The following is a 23,219-nucleotide window of genomic DNA, read 5'->3' as shown; positions in this document are numbered from 1 at the left end:
ATCTGTCCTGCCACCTTCAAAGACCTGCATATGTGAACCTGTGTATATTTATATCATCTTGTGCCATGTCAAGGTACAAATTGGATAATTCTAAAATATCAACCAAACATTTTGACTTAGAGGGGATGAGAAAACACAGAACATTTCTGTTAAGCCCTTTATGGTACCCTTTACATCTGATAACTAGAAGTGGGAATTTTTATGTGCTGACAGATCTGAATAACTTTGCAGCATTTACATTAGCACATTGGCTGTGAACAAGCTGCAAATCAGAACTAGTGTGACTTTCCTGCTTTAGTGCAGATAGGTTCCTGAAATGATACCCTTATGGAAATGGAGAGAAATTCATCAGGCAAAACTGCTAGTGAATATAGATCATCAAGCTCTCTCTCTCTTTTCACAGAAGAGAACAGATCAGGACAGCAGCCCATACACAAACATGTATAACCTGTATCTTCTGCAAGGAAGCCCTTGCATGTCATTCGGAGCTCTGAGACGTTAGCCTCAGGGATATCAGGTTAACGTGGAGGTCTCATGAGTCTAATCAAATAGACTTTTTTTTCATCAGGATGTCTGACACATGTGGAAACCCATTACCACACTTAAAAGTATTCAAACCAAACAGAGTTCCATCTAAGCCACGTACACAAAGAAATTTCTTTGTTTGGAATGGAATGCGCACTCTCTGCCTTGAGGGTTGCATCCTGCTCAGAGAGGATCAGGCAGAGGTTAGAAACAGCCAAAATTTGGGGGACCCCAGAGTGTACACTGGGGTACTGCTGGAGTTTAACTAGCTAAAACTGGGTAGCTTGCCATTCAAATTTAACCAAATGAGCAAAGGGCCTTCTTCATCCATAATGTTTGTGAGTTGGAGTGACATATGCAAGCTTCTGTGCAGAAAATGTGTTTTCCTTTTTATGGCCATTACAACATTAGAGGATTTTTCAACACTAGTAGCAGCCGGTTTATCCACTTTCAAACAGTCGGTCAGACAGTGATGATCAAAATGTCATTGAACAAAACAAGCTGGAAAGGGTCAAGAGCATTTAATTTTACCTGTTGCATGTTCTGTTCTATACTTGGAAAAAGCACTTCCTGATCCAATAAAGAAAAGCTAAAACTCCTACTGGTTCAGCCAATATGTTAATTTACACATTCGGGCTCACCACGGCCTTACTTCATGTATATGTGTTGCAGTAGGAAACTGGTAAGCAAAGTCCGATAAAGCAAATATTGACTCATGAATTATTAGTAGAATATAATTCCAAAACTCTGCACAAGCAATTTGCAGCTATTTCTCACCTCTTCAGAGGCATCTCAGAAAGTTTGGACCTGCAGTTCATGAACACGTCCAATTTCATGTTGATCACCTGAGCCAAAACCTGCACGACAAAGAAATTCCTCAATGGTTCACGAGACTCATTTAATTGTACAGATGCAATCTTAGAATCACTTTCTGGTTGCTATGTTTACTACCACGAATCAGATTGCCACAAACCAGAGATTGCAATTAACACAACACATTTGGTTTGCAAAGCAGACCACAAGAGAGAGAATCGTCTCCTCACGCTGATATTTATAAACTTCATAAACAAAAAATATATACGGTATTATGTTCAGTCAAACATCACCATTGTTGGAAATTACAATTCATTACCATGGTTGTCACAAAGTTCAAAGCAAGCAATTAGAGCAATAAGGTACTTATTATATCAGAATAATATCAGAATATAAAAAATGGAGAACAAAGTTTAGACCATTGTGCATTTTTGAACTTCAATTGTCAAGAATTAATAGCTTTTAAAGTTCAGGGAACAGGGTTGGAGTTAGTAGGATACAAAACAGGCAACAGAAACCCTTATCTGAGAGAGACCTTATCAAATGATGAAATGCACTAATACGAGGAAATTAATTATGAAATTTGGTAATAATCCAGTAGTTAGTGTTTTAAAACATCACATCTAATTTTAGATGGTTCATCACCGCCTTTGAAAGACACCCAGAGGATGAACACTCAGAGGAAATCCCTGCACGTTTTGGTAAAAATGCCGGAAAAAACTCTTTGTAAGTGACCAAGGTGACATTGGATTTTAGATATACACGAGTCTGAGTTTCCTACCTCTAAATGGAAATGAGGACAAGTATGGAAATTGGTATAGCATAAACGTAAAATAAATGCCCTCTCTTCTAGTAAGGTACAGTATGTGCAGGGAGGATGTTTAGAAATAGGAATTATTAGAGTATCACTTAAAGGCGGAGCAATAATCTCCTATTCTAATTTACACTGATTTATTCCTGATTAGATTTTTTTTAAATCGAAACAAAAAATGTATGTGTTTGCCCTTTGGAGAACAGTTTCAAATGCTCACCCTTAATAGTGGTGCCAACTTCTGTGCTTCCCTAGTCAATGGATCAACAATGGCAAATACGTCATAATGAACTCCCTCCTGAGGTGGTATCTTTACTACGCTGTAAGAATAAAAGGTATTGTTGTGACATCAAAATGACAAAATACTAAGTCTACAATTCAATCCTAACAGATTTAGCTGTTGTCATTACCTCAGCCGATCTTTAGGAAACTTGACATCCCTTCGGGATTCCTCTTTGAGCGTCGATGATAGAAGAGCATCTGTCTTCATGACAAGATCACTTCCACTTTGGTAAAGGAGAAAAAAAAATGATAAGCTGCTGTAGTTTTATTCTACAATGCATAGCACTCCACATTGGCAGGAGCTTTGGGCTAGGCAGCTTCTTATTAACTTCAAGTTTGCAAGAAGATATTTCTGAGAATACTAAGAAAAGCATTTGTTCAAATCCTTAAGGCTTTAGTGACCAACTTTGATTTACACATACAATTTTTTTTTGTCTGAGGACTGCAGTTTTACTCACCAAATAAGTTCCTTTCAAATAATATTGACTGAAGTGATAAAACATACATCGGCAGGAAGTTTACAAAGCTAGATTTTAATGCTTAATTATAATGATAATATTAAAAATAATAATAGCATTCGATATAGCATCTTATCAAGTTGTTGAGACATTTCAAAGCACTTCACAGAATATACTATTAAGTGAATTGACAATATTCAGGTGGGTGAAACATGGCAGCCAATTGTGCACAGGAGTATCCCACAAACAATGTGACCAAATTATCATTATTATTTTGGCGGGGCATTATCCTTGGAAAGTGATCCGCCAATCGACTAACAACTGGGTTCCTACTTACTGCTAGGTAAGCAGAGGTATGTGGAGTAAGGAAAATGTCCAAGAATCGAACCCGGGATCCCCTCGCTTGTGAGGTGGGCGCTCTAACCAATACACTACAGGACTCCACACATGATGCTCCTACTTAACTTGATCATTGAAAGATGAGGATATAACAGACATTAAGGCTACTCCTGAATAAAAAAAAACATAAATTACATTTCTTGCATTGATATGGAGCTTTTCACATTGTGAGGATATCTCAAGTCTTTCCAAATATTTATTGTAAATTGTAGTGACTGTATAATTTTGCAGGCAAATATGGCAGCCAATTTGTGTACAACCAGCCAACAAACAGCCATGAAGTGAATGACCACATTAAACAAAGTAAAGCTACTTGAAAATTAATAAAGAACATAGATTTTATAGGAAGACCCAATAGTTAGAGATCCATTCCCAATGAGAAAACTCCCAATGAACCAGAAAGATTGAGGGAAGAACAACATTCTCAACAACCCCAGTGAACATGCGAGGGACATGATGCAGTGGATCATCTCTAATGAAGGTTGCATTGCTTTGTTCTTGCCCCCGAGCAAATACAGGGCGAAGTAGAAAACATCTCTTTATCTGGACTCTTAAACTCTTCAGATAAATCCTTTCACTCTTCTGACTCAAGAGAGACCACAGCTCCACTGCTTTACCTCATCAATAAGCACACACCGGTTTGTTAATTCCTCTTACTTTGCAAACTTGTAGTGAATAAATAACTTTGTATACTGTACTGTGTCTTGTTAAATTCCTTGATTTTGTTTGTCTTGATCCAACCAAGACAACCAACCCTGTCAGAGCTGGGTGCTTGGTGGAACTCAGTGCCTTAATAACAGCATGTTTAAAATTGACCAGGAGAAGTAATCAGTTGGTCAATTTGAGCAGATTATTTGATTACTTAATAAAGCATTACATCTGAACTGGGAGTATGATTTTGCACACTCTACATTGCTAAGAAAATAGATTAATTCTAGGCCCAACTGGAATTTCTCCACCATGTGTAGTGAGGAAAATGCTTGAGAGAATTATATGAATATGAAACCATAGATGTTGTAAGGAGCAATCAACACAAGTTTAGAAGCAATAGGTAATTTCTCATATTCTGGATACCTTCTTGGTATCCTCTTGAGATACGGACTGGGTACTTGGCTGTTCATAAATTACTTGAAGAGAACTTCATAGAATACTGCAGCGTTTTTGATAACACCACAACTTGGGGGCAGATGAATAATATAACAATAACAACTTGCATTTATATAGCACCCTTCATGTGAGTGGTGTCTTGGAGCACTTATTGGTAGTTTGGTAATAAGAGGATAAATAAGTAAGAATGGCAGGTGTATCTTAATTTAAAGTATTGCAATATTAGTACAAGAAATAGAAAATGCATGTACGAAATGAAAGGGCATCCATCAACCAAGGTGAAAAAGGAAAAAAAGTACCTTGTTATGATTATTGATTATTCATTGATTATTCATTGACAACTTCCAGTCAATGCAAGTTCAACAAAGTTAATCAAATAAATGCTGCACCTTGAAGGCATTTGATTACAAGTCAAAAAATGTTATTCCAACCTTTTACAAACCACTGGTGAGGCTACATTTCGAATACTGAGTGCAGTATTGGACACCACATCTTCCAAAGACATTGAAGCTGTGGAGGAAGTTAGGAGAAGAGCACGGGGAGCAGCACGCAGATTTGAACTTATTATTGTNAAAAAAAAGGAGGAAAGTGATGAGAGGCAAAGCAGTTGTAGATTCAAGTAATGATTTAGAAGTAACCCAAAGGCTGAAAGAGAAAATACTGAAAATTACATTCTGGTGACATGTTCCTTAGAATGTGTAGCAATTTCCAGGGATTTGCCATGCTAATGAATGCAGAGATAAATTAAAACACCTAATGCATCACCTTTGTAAAAAGAATGTAATCTTATGAAAAAGTGGCATACTCTGCCCAAGAGGCTGGAAACATAAAACAACCTTTGACTACACAATGTATGTCATATTTTCTCTGTAGCTCACAACTGCCATCAGAAGCAATTTACTAGAATATTTCCTTCAGAAACAAGATCCACAGGTTCAAGAAAGTGATGAGAACTACTGGAGCTGAAACCTGTGCTAAAAGCTGCACAAGTATTGAAATCTGTACCTGCATGTATCGAGTCAAACCATTGAGTCCTCACAGCTTGTAAGCTCTTAATTATGAAAGTGCACAGGTAAATAACAACAAGAAGTTGATTTACACAGCGCCCTTCACACGGGATAGCGTCCTGGAGCAATGGCACACAAATGCACTCCTAACTGTTAATTTATTTTCCCTTGGCCACACATCCAGTGTTTTAGTAAAATGTCTAGAAAATAACAGTGGCTGTTCTATCAATAACTCAAATAAACTGAAGGCCCACACACCACATGGTTCCAACCATTACAACCTATGAAAAGAGCACCATGTAGAGAGAAGCATGGTTGGCTCGATTCAACGTCTCAGCAACCATATAAGCGAGGTGCAGGAAAATGGCTAATTTCTGGGGTGTCAGGTCACTGTTGAAGTCACCTTCTGCATGATGCAGCAAGGTGCTATGTGCAAGTGTGTTATGCGCAGGAAGTGTCACTGATCTAATAGCTTCACTAAATAACTGCAGTGATGCTCCAAACATGGTGTTTGCCTAAACATGCACAATCAGTACACATTACAGTAAAATTTAATCTGTGAAGGTCTCTAAACCTTTTGATACATCAAATGCAAGAATCATTACTGGAAGCGGGGATCTGACAACCTGGAAGTTAGCCACTTAAGCACACCCGAAACCTCTTCCTGTTAGCACTCATTCATAGTGCAAGAGTAAAATGAGGTTTCTCTGTATTTCATTCATAAGACAATTTATTATGTTCCATCCTTAAGCCATCAATACCTCCCTGACTAACACACCTCCACTACTGCCCTGGAATTCTGTCCCTTTACACCCATTTGTGAAAATACAAAGTTAGCCATCCTTTTTGCTGAACCAAAATGTTGAAACACACATTAGGTTTTGGGCATCTCCCATAGGTATCCAGCACCTAACAGGTGCCTCTAGTTGTATCGTTGTTACACTACATACAATTTACGAAATAAGCTTACTTTACGAATCAGAAGAAATCACCTATGTCCTTTGTAAACAAACCTCTTAGAATTCACTCCGATCTCTTTGATTTGAGTTTTGATTTTCTCTGCTGAGGTGCTGATGGTGGTTTTCTCCAGGAGACTGAAATCTTCAGGTTGAAACTCTTCACCTTCATTGAAAGGACCCAGTATCTGAGAGTGAATATAGAGAAATGTTATTCCTGTTAATTAATAACATTTAATTAACATGAATAACATGAATGATGCCTGACCAAAAACATGTATTTATGTTATCTTCTATGATTCTTGATCTACAATAAATTTTTTGGGCAATTAATTTAGAATAAATACTTACATTAATAGAGAATTAATTGCACATAGCAGTGTCTCAAGAACAGTTGTGGATTGAGTGACTAAATTATTATTGTTTTTTTTCTTGAGGGATTATTATTAGGCGTTTGGAGTAAGGAAACTTGCCCAAGGTTTTGCCCTACCGGGAATCAAACCCAGATCTCTCACTTGCGAGGCGAGTGCTCCAACCACTGAACTACAGGACTCCAATGTAGGGACCGATAGGATGATTTAAATGTTATCACTGTTACTTCTAACATTCTAAGTATCTCTTAAAGAATCATAATCATCTGACAGGATCCCTATGATTCTGCTTCATTGCATCCACATTTATTCAGCCATTAGACAGAATGAAGTGTCAAGGATATGACTCTGAACCCTGTGGTTAAGCCACATATAATTACTAGCATTCAATTTCAAGTAGCTGACAAAATACATACCAGAGATAACAAATGACATCCTACTTTGCATTCTTGATTTCAGTCGTGAAAGCCTTAGAATAGATTGGATTTGATTTTGATGAACAAGACATTGGGGTTATTATTAGAATGCAAGTTAGGTTAACATTTAGTACTGAGGAATGCCTTAACATGTTTGCACATGGTGAGAAAATAATAGGAGATTGGTGGAGAGAAATACTTTTATGGAAGATACCATACATAGTGGTTTTATTTCTCATTTATCCAAATTGAATTGCAACAGTTTTACAGAATAACATATTGGCAAAAATATCTGATGTAAAATGAGTTTATTAGAATTTAACAATGCTTTAATCTTTTGAAGGATTAAAATAATAAACCCTCATTTTCAGTGAAGAACAAGCCAGCATATATCAATTTGGGAGCAGGCTGGATTTGTGGAGTCCTGTAGCTCAGTGGTTAGAGCACTTGCCTTGCAAGTGGGAGACCTGGGTTCGATTCCTGGCAGGGTGAAACCTTGGGCAAGTTTCCTTACTCCACATGCCTGACAATAATCCCTCAAGAAAAAAAATAATTTAGTCACTTCAATCCACGACTGTGTGGGACACAGCTGTGCGCAATTGGCTGCCACGTTTCACCCACAAATATACAGACAATTCACTTTACAGTACATTCTGTGAAGCTCTTTGAGACGTCTGGAAGATGTGAAAAGCACTATATCAAATGCAAGGATTATTATTCGTAGGAGTTCAAATTTAAAAATTAGTGCTTCCCAAGTTCAGGGGAGTCATCCCATCACTAAAATACACAGCTGTCTCATAGAAAAATGCAGTATACAAATCAAAGATATTACTGCGTTGGCTTGTTCAGAGTATAATAATGTCAGACAATAATAGGTAACACCAAGGACATCTGTTGAGTTTTCCATTTATAGGTCTTCACATATTCTTCTGAATATCCTCTTTATACACATTAAATACAGATGGTTAAGCAACACATTAAATCTGGTCCCTTTCCCCCGCCTCCTCCCATCCAAAACAAACATCACCAACAAGTTGAATCCAATGCTGTTTCTGAGTTGGCTGCTTTAAGGAAATATGCTTGTGGGTTGGAGCAAAGCATTCAATGTTCCACCTTCTCCAGGGAAACACTCCCTGATGGCATGACTAAGATTACACAACTGTGGGAACATATGTCCATCCTATTATTACATTACTGCTGCACTCCAATTTAGTCCATCACCACACTGACCCCACCACCCATTAAACATTGACCAATTGGCACCTGTTAAACTCTGATCCCCTCACATTCCTAAACAAGAAATACCGACAGACTTAAAGCATTTAGCAATCTGATGACAATCAGCTGGATAAATAACAGCAATATAAAAATACATATACATATAGAACACTTACCCGACCATTGCTAACAACAGCTTCCTGACCAGGTAGCAGCTTGAGAACATCTTGGCAGAACAATTGCTGGGTGCGAATGAAGTTGATTCCGATGGTGTTGTACTTCTTCTCAAAGGCATCATTATCCATTCCCTAAAGCAGCAGTAATGAATCACTTTAGCTGATTAAACGAATGCCTATTGTTCAGCAATGAAATGATTTATAACTCTTGTTAAGCATGCACTGGGGCCAAGGTCTATCTGGATTATGTAGTTCTGCCAATAAAATAAAAAATCTCCACAATCAGAGTTGACTTTGACCAGAGAAAGCTTTATATTCAACAAAAGGTGGTAAACAATCTGAAAATGTAAATATCACAGAAGTCAAAAGGCTGTGAAGAGGTAAGCTCTGTGTTAACAGTTCCATCACCGAATCATAGACATCATTGACATATGGTGCATATACAAACCAGCAGGATATCAATTCAGAATGTACATGGTGTAGCTACAATGGTTTTTACACCTCAATATTGTAAGAGCGTGCAAATAAATCAAGAAAATTATTTGCACTATTAATATGACAGTGTTTAGAGAAATGTTAAATGTCTGCAGATTTCTGCTCATTACTTTATCTACATGCAGGCAATGTATCATCGCATATTTTCTAATGTTTGCAAAAAGTTTAATGTAGCTGATTAATGCCTAGTTTACATTGCTAGAGCAATTCAGTGTGGGAAGCTGAATTTATATCATGTTCTAAATTGCTCTCACTTGGGGCTGAGGAGAACTCTGTATTTGTGCAACTAAGCACATAATAAGCTCTGCTATCTGATTCCAAAGCGGTTTGTTTTTTAAATTTTATTAACGAGATGGAAATGGGACCAGGTCCTTAATATATATTTTTTTCCTTTCAGACAAAGAAAACTTGAGCATTCCCTCATTACCTTTAGGATTGCTTTGCAATGGTGGTCTCAAACCAGACTTCTATGGGATTTTTCACTACAGCTACAAATACAGCTACTTTACAAACCAAAACTTTATGCAAGATACTCATGGACCGTATCCCTTTAACATACCCTATACATTCATAAGATACTATATTTAAAACACATAGGGTTTGTAATATGTGCCTTTTGTTCAAGTCTGTAAATATTACTGCAAAACAGCTGTAGACAACAAATGAACATAGTTGTATGAAAGCATAGGTTCTGTGCTGGGATAGTAATGATTAATTAATAATTAATCATTTTATGACACCAAAATAAGTTTTTTTAAAAAAAACAATTTTACAGTTATGCTTCAGTTCTCCTTCAATAGTGTTAAAAATCTTAAGGGTGGTTCATCCTCTGTTGCAATTATACTGGATTGGAGCTTCTGCAACTGCAGTTCAATTGCAGCTTGCGTCAGTTTTACCCAAAAGCGTGTCCAGAATCAATACAAACTGCACTCGAGACCCCTAATGTCTGGAATTCCCTACCTCAATCCCCCCTCTTTCTCAATCTTTAAATCCCACCGGAAATCTACCACTTCAACCTCATCTATGATTACCTCCCCATCCCTCCTGTATCCCACTCTGAGACAATACCTTGTCAGAGTAGTCCCAGAATAGTCCCACCTTTTGGCTGCTGAGGACCAAGGGCCAAATTTAAGAAACGTCCGCTGGCCGCATAAGCAATATTTTATTGGCCAGTTGCATTGCTGGGCAGAGTCTGAGCCCCTGGTGATCTGCTGAGTGGCTCAGGGCCTGCGTGTCGCCTTTAGTTACGCATCGGACAATGAAGTTGGGAGTAGTTCACGGGCTAAATAAAATCATCATCCGAGTTGGATGAGGCCCGCAGGCTGGTAGTTGGGCCACCCTGTCCTAGGTTAAAGGTGCTATATAAATGTAAATCGTTGTCGTATATCTGCACTGAAGAACTACCGAAGACCACCCACTGTTTTCCATTAAACATTAACAATAAGATAGATTCCGCGTATCATTCCATGAAGGTTACAAGTAAAGTCATCTATCAGACATGCCAGTGCAAAAGATATCCCATTTCTCCACTGGCTTTTGTGTCTTAGCTTAGTTGAATAAGTATTGATCTGCCTTGCAGCAATTCTAGAATTAAGCATTAGAATTAACTGTTATAATGAAGAGACAACTGATCATCAATCTTTTCCAAAGTGATTTTCGTGCAACTATAGAAACTTCTGAAAAGAATGTAGGATTTAACAAACAAAAGGTATTATGGTGCTGCGACTGTCATTGAAAATCCAGGGATTACTAACTTTTACTGCAAACTTCAGAATTTTTGCTCCTAAGGTGAGTGCTTCTGCCGTTTCCTCCTTCACCAGGTTGGTAATGAAGCTTTTTGCGGTGTTTCCATTCTGTGTGAGAAGTGCTGCCTGGATAGCTCTTGCAGTAGGAGTATTACCTTCACTTAATTCATCTGCGTGATTATTTACAATTCCTATTCGCATGTTGCTGCTTGTTTTCTGGAATGACAAACTGAAAATATTAGTTGCTTCTATTGTTAATTTCAGTAATTAATGACCCTCGGGTGTGTTGGAACCCACACCCATCGAAAAGGACCGCTTAAAAACCTTCATAAATTGGTGCAACATAACATTTACATTATTATTCACTGCCTAAAAAAAGTAGCTTTACTTTCTGTTTGGCAGTTGAGTTTGTACAAACTGTGCTTTTGTCCCCCAAAGGATTAACTATAGAATTACATATTCTCTGCCCCTTTCATACCCCAAACTACCCATCATTTATAATATGTCCCTGTTGCAGGATATGTGGCATAAATCATTACATAGAACACGCTGAAAACACAAGATTAGTTGAGCTTATCCAGATACCACGTTGTCTGTTAGTTGAATATGTCTAGTCCTCAAATTTAATTTATGAGCCAGACAGGCTGGTCAACTATTAACTAAGACTTGGATTTCTCCAGGTCTTTGGCTTCACCAGGCTATCAAGAGATGGTTGAAACCAAGGAGACATGCTTACCCTCTCTCTTCTTTATTTTTAAGGAAATGGCTTTAAATGAAGGGGCTCAGTGGACTCATTAAGATTTAAACCCAACATCTTCCCACTTAAAGTCCAGATCTCAAGTGACTGGGATACCCAGAGATGAAAAACTATTCAAAATCACCATTAATTGTTCAATGTCTATGAGGCTACAAGAAAATATTAACAACGATGAGCCATTAGTTTAAAAAGAATGGATCTGGTAATATACTTTTAAAATGTGATATTACTGTATAAAGTATCAATGTTAATGGCCCTACTATAGATGTTAATATTAAGACCACTGATTTTCACAGTATTTTCAGCTTTACATGAGTGCTCCCAGTTGTCCATAAGTATTTCTTGCTAAAAAATACATTTTACATAAAGGAATTTTGCTCCCCCCCAACCACCAATCTCGTTGAAAGTCTCTATGTAAAAAGGCATTTCATTGTAAATATGTCAGTCCATGATGTTATTTCAGTAAATCATAGGCTTACATAAAAATATCAATATAATTTAAACCATTCACAAGGTGATAAGGATTTGCAGAGGATTGCTGGCAAAATGCTCATTTCAAGAAATGAGAAGATGGTGAAAATACCTTAAGTTTAGTACGTCTCAAGAGGTATCTCTGAACTAGTCTGAGGCAAGTCTTGCAAGAGATGTAGTCTTACTAAGCAGTCAGTACCTGATTTCTACAGAATAGGTGGAGAGTACTACAGTAGTCAATTTGTACTGCTCTTAGACATTATGGTGTTGCCAATTTTCAGATAACAGCTGGTTCCTAGCAATTCTCTATATTTTTTGGGGGTCAGCCAGGTGCTGACCCACGTGGAAATCCATCAGAACGCTTACGAATATCCAAACCAAAAAGAGCTGCGTACATCCCACCTACACACGTCCCTTCTCATTGAGCGATGGTTCCACCATTTGGAGGCATGGAAATCAAGCAGCAGCTGCCCACCTCTCTTCAAGCCAAGCAAGGTGGATTCCAGGCACTGGATGCACAATCGTATGTTCACAAACTCTGACGCCACGTCCCAAGCTTCAGAGTTTCTTCCTGTCTGGCAGACAACTGCCTTCAGTGTAGTGGGAGGACCTTTACAGAACAACTTGCCCCGTGTCAGCTACCTTGGTGTTCTCAAGGTCCAAATCCAATGCAATTCTCTATATAAAATACTGCTTTCTGTTCTCTGCAAGCCAATACAGTGCACATAATTTGGCGATAAAAATTGGAGAATCAAATGTGGGAAGTTGAAACTCTAAGCAATACAGTGGGGCTGTAGGATATATCAAAGATGGTAAAAATGAATTACAGAGAGCTATAAACGCAGGAAAATGAATGAAGTGAAAATTTACAAATGTTTTAAACAATCTCAGGAAGTGAAAAAGGATGTTTGGAAAAAAACATCCTTTTTCACTTCCTGAGATTGAGAAACAAAAATAAAGAAAAAAAATAAAACAAGCTAGAATGGCAAATGTTAATGGCGTTGATGGAATAAGGCTAACATCTTGGGTTGGTTTAGGCAATTCTGAATACAATGGAAATTAAAATAATAGCAAACTAATGCTCTAAGAAGTTTTTATTTCAGCTGCTGCCTACAATGAGATTTCAGGACTTCAGAGTATGTTGCGAAGAAAAATATATAAAGCTTGATATTTTCTGCAAGAATATTAGTCGGCCTCTAGTTTCAGTCCCATACTCCCATAAGTGTTTTTTTTTTAAAAAGTATAATCTTTCCTAATTTGTATTTGTCATTTTGCAAATCTAAGAATCAATAAATTTAAATGCTTGGGATTTTAAGTAACAACTAAATAGTCTGAAATGTAAAAGGCGTAAGGCTATCTTAATAGTTCTTGTAGCTAATTAAATAAGGTAATTGAAATATGGAGCTTTTTAAAACTACTACATGCATTTCAGGATGGCTCCTTGCAGTATGAAGTAATTCAAATTATGCAGACTCTGGCTCTCTTTAAACATGAATCTCATTGTCCACCGCTTATTGCAAAGCCAGTATTTGATCTATCAATTCTGATGATATTGTAAGATGCTTCACAAAAATTGACACTTTCAATAAAGGTCAACTTTTTAGAAAATTCAGCAGGATTTTCAATGTGCTTTTAAATCAAAGCAGTGATGTACTAATATTCCCCTAGAAGATAAACATGAGATAAACCTTCGATGTGAAATAAACAACATAAGGAGTTCCCAGACTCAGACAGAAGAGCTGGGGATTGGGGGCTGAAGAGAAAATCCTCCAGGTCAACTCGTCATTCACTTCATACCTATTTGCATCTTGTTGGTCCCAGCAAGCCCTACACAAGACTGGCCCTACACACAGCAATTATCTGTGAAGGATTTCAACTTATTTCAACTTGATGAGATGCTATAAAAATGCAAATTCATATCTTTCATTTAATAGATAACTCAAGCATTATAGAGAGTCATCGAAGCCACATGTTCCTGTCTTCGCTTTGTTCAGAAAACAGTGTGGGGCATTTGGGAATGTGTGTGGGGGAAGGAGAGCGAAATGTAACAGCATTTTATGTATCTCTAGTTGGATTGAAAAGTGATGACACTGTTGATACACACAAATTCAAAGCTTCTAAATTGGAAAAAGAAATGAAACAAAGGGCAGGATTATGAAGATTCTCTGAAAAACATTGATATAATTCCTTTGACGACAATGCAATGGATACAAGATCACCAGAGAGGTTAAGATGAAGAAAACCTTCCTGTTCATTTGATGGTTTCAACCCTTCCCATTGCAGATTCAATCTGTCTGTTAACTGAGTCAGTATTCTGCCCTCAATCACCCTTCCTGGTACTCCTGACGTGAAAGGCGCTATATAAATGTAAGTTGTTATCGTCATCGTTGTGTTTACCCACAGTCACTATATTCTATTGTAAATTGGGTAAACGACTGAGATGTTTCAATGACTTGATAAGATGCTATATCAATGATTATTATTATAGTACGTTTAAAGCTTTTTTTTTTACCTTTGGTTTAAAGAAATGCTGTCTATCCTTAACAACCTGTGCCCTCCTGTCCAGGATATGTAATATAAAATATATTATTCCAGGCTTACTTGCTCCATCCTGTGAAGTATTTTATACACCACTGTAAGGTGTAAATGAGACAAGTCGTTTCAAGGCTGAAGAATTTCATCTTATCTAGTTATTCTGCATAGGCTCTTCCCTCTAAAACTGGGGAATTAGCATGAGTCTCTTTTCTCCAGTGTTAGAGGCTCCCCTTGACCAAAATAAAAATCAGAGTGTAGAATTGAGCTATATAAGGGAAAATAACATGAAGTTATTTACTCAAAACAATTAAACATATTCAAACAAAAATGTGTAAAGGGATGGGGAAAGAAAGGAGATTGAATACAAGGTGGATGTTGAAGCTGTAATAATGCCCCACTTTACTGCAGTGATGATCATCAATAATCTCTCACATGTTTGCATATTATTGATTTCCTTATCTGAAGGCAATATACTACTCTCGGTTTCATGACATAGTTTTAAGTACTTTAGTGTATCATTATTCTACACATGCCTTTCATTTTGGGGAAACTGCATTACCTCTGATGCCCTCCCATCACTATTCATTAAGAATACTGCCTTCTTCTCCAAATATAATGGATACTACTATCAATATTATATTTTTCAGCTTCAAGGGTAGTTTGCTGCAATAGATCGCTTTTATACAAATATAGAGTTCAATTGGATTATCTGATATAAACCAGTTTGGATCTCGGTTTCGAGTGCTTGCTCTATGTTACGGTAGAAACATTTTCACTAAAATAGCAAGACCCTTGCAGTTTACTTAGTAGCACTTAAAAATAATTAATCAATTCCAAACTTTCAACAAGTTCTTTGTTCTCGTTTTAGAAACAGCCAGTCAGATTGCAATGCTGGATTTCACAACATGTTCAACAAAATCTCTTCATTCACCAGTGGGACCTGGGTTCAAAGCCACAGACAGAATCATGATAGCTTTGTCTCTCCAACAGCTGTTCGGGACTTCAAGGTGCAGACCTGGACAGATTCAATCCAGCTCCCAGTAGATACAATTGACAAGGCAAAATGCAGCTTCAATTTGGTATTAATGTCATCAAGCAGGTCAAGGATAGGATGTGGGAAATGGAAAAAATGTCTCACCGGAGGCAGCAAGGGACATTCCTTGTGATGGGGGCTGGGCATATTGTCAAGATGATGTAGAAGGTGCATCTGACCTGTGTATCCATGGCCTTTTGAGTATTTGATGTTGTCAAAAGGAATGCCCCATTTCCTTGCACTGTGATCTCTATTCGCGATCAGTCTTCACTATTCAGATTTTATAAAATTATTATCAAAATGTACCTGCTGTAATTGCTGCAACACTACTACATGCTGATGAGACCAATTATGCAATATACTGGCTCAAAGTCCTTCATTTTAATCAAAGTTTTCAATGAAAAATTAATTTAATTCCTGGGAGTCTATCTTATCCCCAGTGGGCTGACCAGCTCACACAGCAGCTGCTTTATAAGGGTCATGAAAAGTTCAACGTCTGAGGAAAGAAAAATGCCGAGATTTCAATTAGCACCTTTTTTCTTCATAGACATTTAATGCAGTCCTGCACTGACATTATTTATGAATACAGCAAAGTAATTGTAATATTTCTCATAAATAATACAACAGCTCATGGCAGCAGCCTTAGGTACAAGGGATTATTTACAATTAGTACTGCAGTATTTAATCAAAAGTGATTCTTACCTTTCTGTAGATACACACTGCTGTGCACAATTGGCTGCCGCATTTTGCTCACAAACTTACAGTCAATTCACTTTACAGTATATTCTATGAAGCACTTTGAAACATCTAGAAGACCTGAAAAGTGCTATATCAAATGCAAGGATTATTATTATTATTGTTATTATTAAGGTCCACACACCTTTTACTAGCATATGTTTTTAGTAGGGAAAACTGATATTGAAAAACAAATGATCAATCACCTGATACTAATCCTTGCATTTGATATAGTGACATTGCATCATTGAGACGTCTCAAAGCACTTCACAGAATATACTGTAAAGTGAATTTTCAGTATATTTTATAATAAATAATAATTCTTGCTATAGCGCCTTATCATGTCTTCGAGACGTTTCAAAGCGTTTCACAGAATATACTGTAGAGTGAATTGACTGTATATTTTATGGTTGAAACACAGCAGCCAATTGCACATAGCAGTGTCCCACAGTCGTGGATTGAAGTGACCAATTGTTTTTTAAAAATGATTATTACTCCTGGAAAAGCGATCTGCCAATCGACTAACGACCACGTTCCTACTTACTGCTAAGTAAACAAGAGGGCGAAACACTGATGTTCCAAGAAAAGGGGGCAGGAGGAGGGATGGGAGAAAGCTTAGAAAAAGCAATGAGAATGCTACAATGAAAATAAGAAGCTGTAACAGCAGAGCATGAGTGATTTAACTCAAGATTATATACAAATGCATTTAGCTCAACACAGGAGGTGAAATATGTGTTATTCAACATTAGTGTTACTGTGAACAAGGGTAAACAAATCAAGTGGCAGCTAAATATAACAGACATTGACAGCTATCCACATAATATCCAAGAGAGACATAATACCTTAAAGAATTTCAATAATGCTGTTTGGGTTTATCTGGTCTGTATCCTAGAAAAATTTAGCATCAACCCATGATTTGTCAATTGACTTATATGATATGTATTACACTTCTGGTCATTCAGAATTTCTGGTTCCTTTCAATTGGGCAGGAAAAATATTTTCTCTTTCCTCATTGACCAAGATTTCAGAGATGATATTCATCTTGATGTTGGTCTCTGTTTATACTATGAAGAAACAAAAGGCCTCTTCTTATATCTAAGTTTGTAATTCTAATTTCAGACAGATACACACCAACGCACAAGGAGAATCTCCTTGTACCTAACCCAAACTCTTCACGTGCCCCTTTCTTAACTCTAAACATCTAAACCTTTCTGAACTATACTTTATCAGTACTACAATTAATCTTTGAAAACAATCTCTTGTTCCACCTAAACTACAAATTTGTAATTTACCACAGATTTCCTCCTCTCTCTGTTAAAATGAATATTACATTCCACAGTTTACCAATTTCCACAACCTTCAAATGTACAACTACTCAAATTCCTTAGTCTTCTCCTTTGCTCTACAGTCTAAGATGGGCGCTATGTTACCATTTCTTGACTTATCCTTTGCTCTTTTCAGCGCTGGTGGTACCTGGCACCATGGTCTCTTCACCAAACTTTCTCAATGTTATTACCTTACGTATTAAGTAAGGGGCAAGTAATCTATACCTATCACATTTGGAAAAAAATTTTTGTTTAATGAGAGCCACATTGGTGTCTGCCAACGGTCTTCACACATTCAACATATGGATATTTTCTGCACAAAACACTAACTAAAGGAGAAAAGTGGCAGGAGGTACATGGTAACGTTTAGCATATCACCCTATAAACCTCATACAAGTCTTTGGTAGAGAAGCAGTGAAGACCTTTACTTTTTTTTTTGCACATTTGTAAGACCAATATAACACTTCCAAGAATAGTTAAATTATGACAAACTTACAAGGTATTGTAAAGCATTAGAAAGTAATCTTTTCCCGGCTAACGTCTCAAAATCACCAATAATCCAGATAGACACTGCATAAATGATGTCCTCACCTGAAAGCAACAAAAAAAGTCATTATTTCATTCAGCATTACTGTGATCTACATCTGGAACTGAGTTCCCTTGGTAAATGAGATTTACCTCATTTTACTAGGAGTCCCCATTTGTGACAGAGCAGTTATTAATCACATTAAGAACAACTCACAAAATAAGAAACAGCATTGAACAATTGGAACACTCTTGCTTCCACTCAATTTAGCCTCCCCTGAATTGGAGTGGGATATGAGTTTGGGTATCCCTGTAGGTAGAAATAGCCTTCTGACTAATGAATCATTTGCTAAGTTTGGTCTAGGCTATACACTTCTGAAACTCATAGCAATGGAAGGCAATTGCTGGAAGTGATCCATGGTATTGGATGCAAATCCTGAGTCCAGGAGCTGGTAGTCACTGAAGGCTGAGCAGCACCGATTGAGATTGAAGAGCCAGAGGTACAATGCTTACAGGACAAATAATCAATTCAACTGTGTCAATAACAAAGCAAAAAAAAATCATAAACAACCCAAGATAAATGCATTTTTGACAGAAACTATTTCTAATCTGTATGGAAATCACAGTGTCTTGCAGAGAACTAAACTAGTACCAAAATGCAAGTGGAAGAGAGAATGTAATTTGATCTGAAGATAAATAAATCTAGCGAGCAGTAAGTTAGCATCATCAAGCTTGGACGTAATGAAAGCATGGATGAGGATTTCAGTAGCTTGAGGGTAGAGATGTGTGGCAGAACCAGGCAATGTTGCAGAGGTGGGGGAAGGCAGAATGTGGGGTTTAAAATATAGTTGAAGCTCGAACAAGACACCAAGTTTCCGTACTGGCTCGTGAGGTGGAGAGTGCATCAATGAATAGTGTCAGCGCCTAAGATGAGCAGGCACTGACGGGAGCTAAGCCAGGAGGGTCTCGGTCTTGTCGACATTCAACTGTAGGAAATTGGCTCTCATCCAGGACTTGATGTCTGACGGACAATCGGTCAGGACAGCAGTGCTCCTGGAGTCGAGGGTGGAGGCCGAGAAAATTGGTCACTCACTCTATGGTTGTTTGTGGGATACTGCTGTGCGAAATTGGCTGCATAGCAATATACAAAATACTCAGTCAATCCACTTTACACGATAATCTGTTAAGTGCTTGAGGTGTCTCAATGACGTGATAAGGTGCTATAACAAATGCCAGTATTATTATTGTTGATGAAAGAAATTAATAAAAAAGCAATCTGATGGAAATACTTGCATACAAATCTGCAATCCATCCCTGAAAATTATTAAGTATTACTTCCAATCGCACAGAAGCATTTGTTTTTCAGCTTATCCTGAATTAATTCAGGAATCTGAAAGATTTGAACACAATATACAGGCTTCCTTTGATATTCTAAATATGAATGTCTTCATGTGTCACAAATATGATCTAGACAAACATCAAATAACACTACACAAGGATGCGATAAGTCTGGAGATTGAATATGTTACATAACCTCGGAAATCTTGAATATTAATGGAGCAGACCCAAAAAATGCCCAGGGGTAACTGAAACCATTAATCCAAAATCTGTTGGACGAATCTTTGGGTAACACAGAGTTGAGAAGTAATTGTAGGCAGTCAGTGCCATATAGTAAATCCTACTGGTTCAACAGCAAGAAGACTGAAAAAGTAAGTTGCCAGCTGAAAATACAGCTTTAATTTTATGGTTTCCTATGAATACAGCAGGTCACAACCTAAACAATGCAAAGCTCATAATGTGCGTGCTTTTCTCTATGTTCTCATTACTATGAATAACTGCTAACAGAGTACTTTGGTAGAGGACTATTTGGGATCTTGTAGATGGATTGATTATCTGGCAAAAGATCAGATCCCTTGAAACAATAAATAACAAAACTGTTGGCTTTATAATGGAATGCCACATTAAGTGCCAGCAACTGTAGCTGTTCTCTAGATGATGAGTTCTCTCATTTTAGCAACAGAGAAACCTAATTAGCCGATACTTTGGCTTCCAATTTTGTACATACTGACTGTTCAGAAACTACTTGAATTATATATTTTTTAAAAAAAACATTGGTGGCTGAATGCCTCCTGGAGTTTGCTATCTCAAACCATTTCAGCCTTATTCACACTGCTCTCTCACTTTTTCTTTGACAGAATGCAGGAACTTCTTATGCTCTGAATGCTGGGAGAAATCTGCAAGGGGGTGGGGAGGGGGGGAATCTTTTTTGAACATTCTTGATAATTCTTATAATGTACAATTTGCTGATGAAACCAAGCTGTTTGGTTAATAAATAACTCCATTTTGCCCAGAAACTATACATTTTGTGCAGTTTCTGAAAATAAAAATAAACACTTTACTGTATATCTTGTGAAGCACTTTGAGACGGCTCAATGTCATTATAAGGCACTACATCACATGCAAGGAATATCATTATTATTATTATCCAGGAAGATTTTGACTAAGTAAGCAGTCGGGTCAAGGATTTAAGGATTTTAAAGTAGATCATTGCAAGGTATTCAAGATCAGAAGGTTGTGGGTTCAAGCCCCGTGATGGAATGCAAGTTCAGGTCTAGGTTGACATTATAGTACAGTACATTGAATGACTGCTGCTTCGTTGGATGCCATTCTTCACCTACACTTTACAGTACAACAACAACAACAAGATTCCATTTATAGAGCGCCTTTCACGTCGGGAGGATGTCCCAAGGCGCTGAAATCTAGTACAGTAAATCTTGTGAAGCACTTTGAGATGCATCAACAATGTTATAAGCCACTATATCAAATGTGAGGATTATTGTCCTTTGGATAAGATGGAAACCCAAGGTCTTTTCTTCACTAAGGACAATTGACACTAATTCAAAAGAGAAGGGAGTTTCTCCTGGTGTCCTGACACATCCAGATGAATTGCTCATTCAGCTCATAACAGTTTGTGAAACTATGCTGTGTGCAAAATGGCTGGTGTGTTTTCCTGCAGAAAAAGTTTAAAGTACAAAATCTACTGTACACGTAACATCAATTACTGTGAAGCACTTTGAGACAGTTCAACTTTATAGATGCTGTCTCTCGCTCCCACACGCATACTGGAACAAGAAACAGTAACTATGTGTGCACATGAAGGTGTGCCCATTAGCAGGGTTGCAGAAGGAAAGGGATTTGGATGCACTCACTGATTATTTGCTGAAGATTTCCAGACAACATGAAACTGCTGTCAACAAAGCACAACAATCAGCGAATGTCAACAGCCTAATTGACTGCATTGGAAGCATCACAGTCAAGCCCAAACCTATCTTTATCCAACAACCAGAAAAAACAGTCACCGGATCAGCTAACGCAGCACAGATTGGGGATGAAATCCAGGATCAATTGTAAATCAGTCAATCTCACTGAATCATTGGTGGAACCCCATCTGAGTCTTAATCGGGTATAGTAAAATATACAGTACTTATCAAGTTGGTATGGATCATTACATATAAGCTATGTTAGAGTTATAGGTCCTGATTCAAATTATTGGCTACTCAGTTCATTCTTGTTGGCGGTGGAAATTAGCTGCTGTATTTGCATCCACAACATTCACTTCATTTTTAATTTATCACAATTTGCCTACACAATGCATAGTCATTACACTTTACAGCAAATCCTATGACATTCTTTGAGATCTCCTCCTGATGTGAAAGGTGCTATCTATATGTAACTGTATATTCACCCAAATCGCATTCAGTTTCCTATCAAAACCACTTAGATTTTATTTGAACTACACATATTAATCACCTCCTAACTCGCAATGCAGCTCTATTCTCCATTATTCCTGCATTACATTGAATCATGAGAAGTGATGTCCTGACCCATTGATCCATGCACACTTACCGGTCAACTGCTTTGAATCGTGGGAAACAGTCTTGACCCACTGAAGCATTGGGAAGAAGAACTTCTTTTCCTGTCATTTAATGCATTTCCAATGCTTGCTGGTAAGTGTGCATGCACTGACGGGTCAAGACGCATTGAATCGTGGGAAACATAGTCTTGACACGTCATCGCATGCACACTCACCAGCTGGAGTGACAAATTATCCCATGATCACTTACTGGCTCCACTGAATGACGCATGTGCGGTGTAGATTATTGATTAAATCAGATTTTATACGATTTATACAGTTTGCCTGTAACTCGGACCTCACGCAAGTCATACTAAATGTTAGGGGTCCTGACTGATAAGATTTATGTGAGTTTTATTGTATTTTACTATTATTTATTTTCCATGAAAGGTGCTATATAAATGTAAATTATGCTACAAGCATATATGCAAAAAGAACCAATATTCACAAATGATGCACGTGTGCACGAGCGTTAGGTGATGAAAACACAACATGTCTTGGTATTATTGGGAGGAGATGGTAAATCGCAGAGATTTATCAATCAGAAACACGTGTGTGTGTTGAATAGAAAGCTGCATTTGCATTCACAACTAGCTCATAGTACCTTTTCTTGTGAGGTATTCCATATTATCAGCAATTACTGCACTCTTGTCTCGTGTGTCCAAGAAGGAATACGTGGAGAAATCATTCCAATCACTTATAACTAAGAACAAGAGATGTTTAAAGAAAAAGGTAGAAATGACATCTTTAACACAAAAATAATTTCTTTCAAGATATTTTTGAAGTAAGATGACCATTACAATGACAGTACCTGCCTTGGGTGTGAGATCAAGGTATTTTCTCACAGTGTTCAGTATAATGGGATTGATACGTGCAACTACATTGGGCTCATCCATCAGGAAATCCACCACATCAGTATGTTCATTTAAATGACCCTGGAATAAGATTTTTATGATTAAATTGCTTGTATAATACAATACAAAATTACATTTCTATAGCGCCTTTCACGTCGGGAGGACATCCCAATGTGCTGGACAGTCAGAGGTTTGGACCCGAGTGGGGCTTAGGGGATGTTGGGATCAGGGGGTTAGAGGGCAAGGAGGGTGGCCAAAGACATGGTCGAAGAGGAGGGTCTTGAGGCATGCC

General features: G+C 37.6%; 1 protein-coding gene across 2 annotated transcripts in view; it reads right to left on the bottom strand.

Moving 5' to 3' along the window:
* Positions 1-23,219, bottom strand: part of uggt2 (UDP-glucose glycoprotein glucosyltransferase 2) — a 130,949-nt gene that overhangs the window by 40,652 nt on the left and 67,078 nt on the right. For both annotated transcript variants that reach the window (XM_042334144.1, XM_042334143.1), the window contains exons 19-27: positions 22,885-23,008; positions 22,678-22,776; positions 18,132-18,226; positions 10,789-10,995; positions 8,540-8,671; positions 6,416-6,546; positions 2,560-2,655; positions 2,370-2,469; positions 1,303-1,382 (exon numbers count right to left, since the gene is read on the bottom strand). In XM_042334144.1, the coding sequence (XP_042190078.1) occupies positions 1,303-1,382; positions 2,370-2,469; positions 2,560-2,655; positions 6,416-6,546; positions 8,540-8,671; positions 10,789-10,995; positions 18,132-18,226; positions 22,678-22,776; positions 22,885-23,008 (1,064 nt within the window). The remainder of the gene's footprint in view (positions 1-1,302; positions 1,383-2,369; positions 2,470-2,559; positions 2,656-6,415; positions 6,547-8,539; positions 8,672-10,788; positions 10,996-18,131; positions 18,227-22,677; positions 22,777-22,884; positions 23,009-23,219) is intronic.

The sequence above is a fragment of the Callorhinchus milii genome, unplaced genomic scaffold, assembly GCF_018977255.1.
Source record: "Callorhinchus milii isolate IMCB2004 unplaced genomic scaffold, IMCB_Cmil_1.0 Scaffold4, whole genome shotgun sequence".
Classification (NCBI taxonomy): domain Eukaryota; kingdom Metazoa; phylum Chordata; class Chondrichthyes; order Chimaeriformes; family Callorhinchidae; genus Callorhinchus; species Callorhinchus milii.
The sequence above is the reverse complement of the archived record's forward strand: the minus strand, read 5'-3'. Positions and strand labels throughout refer to the sequence as shown.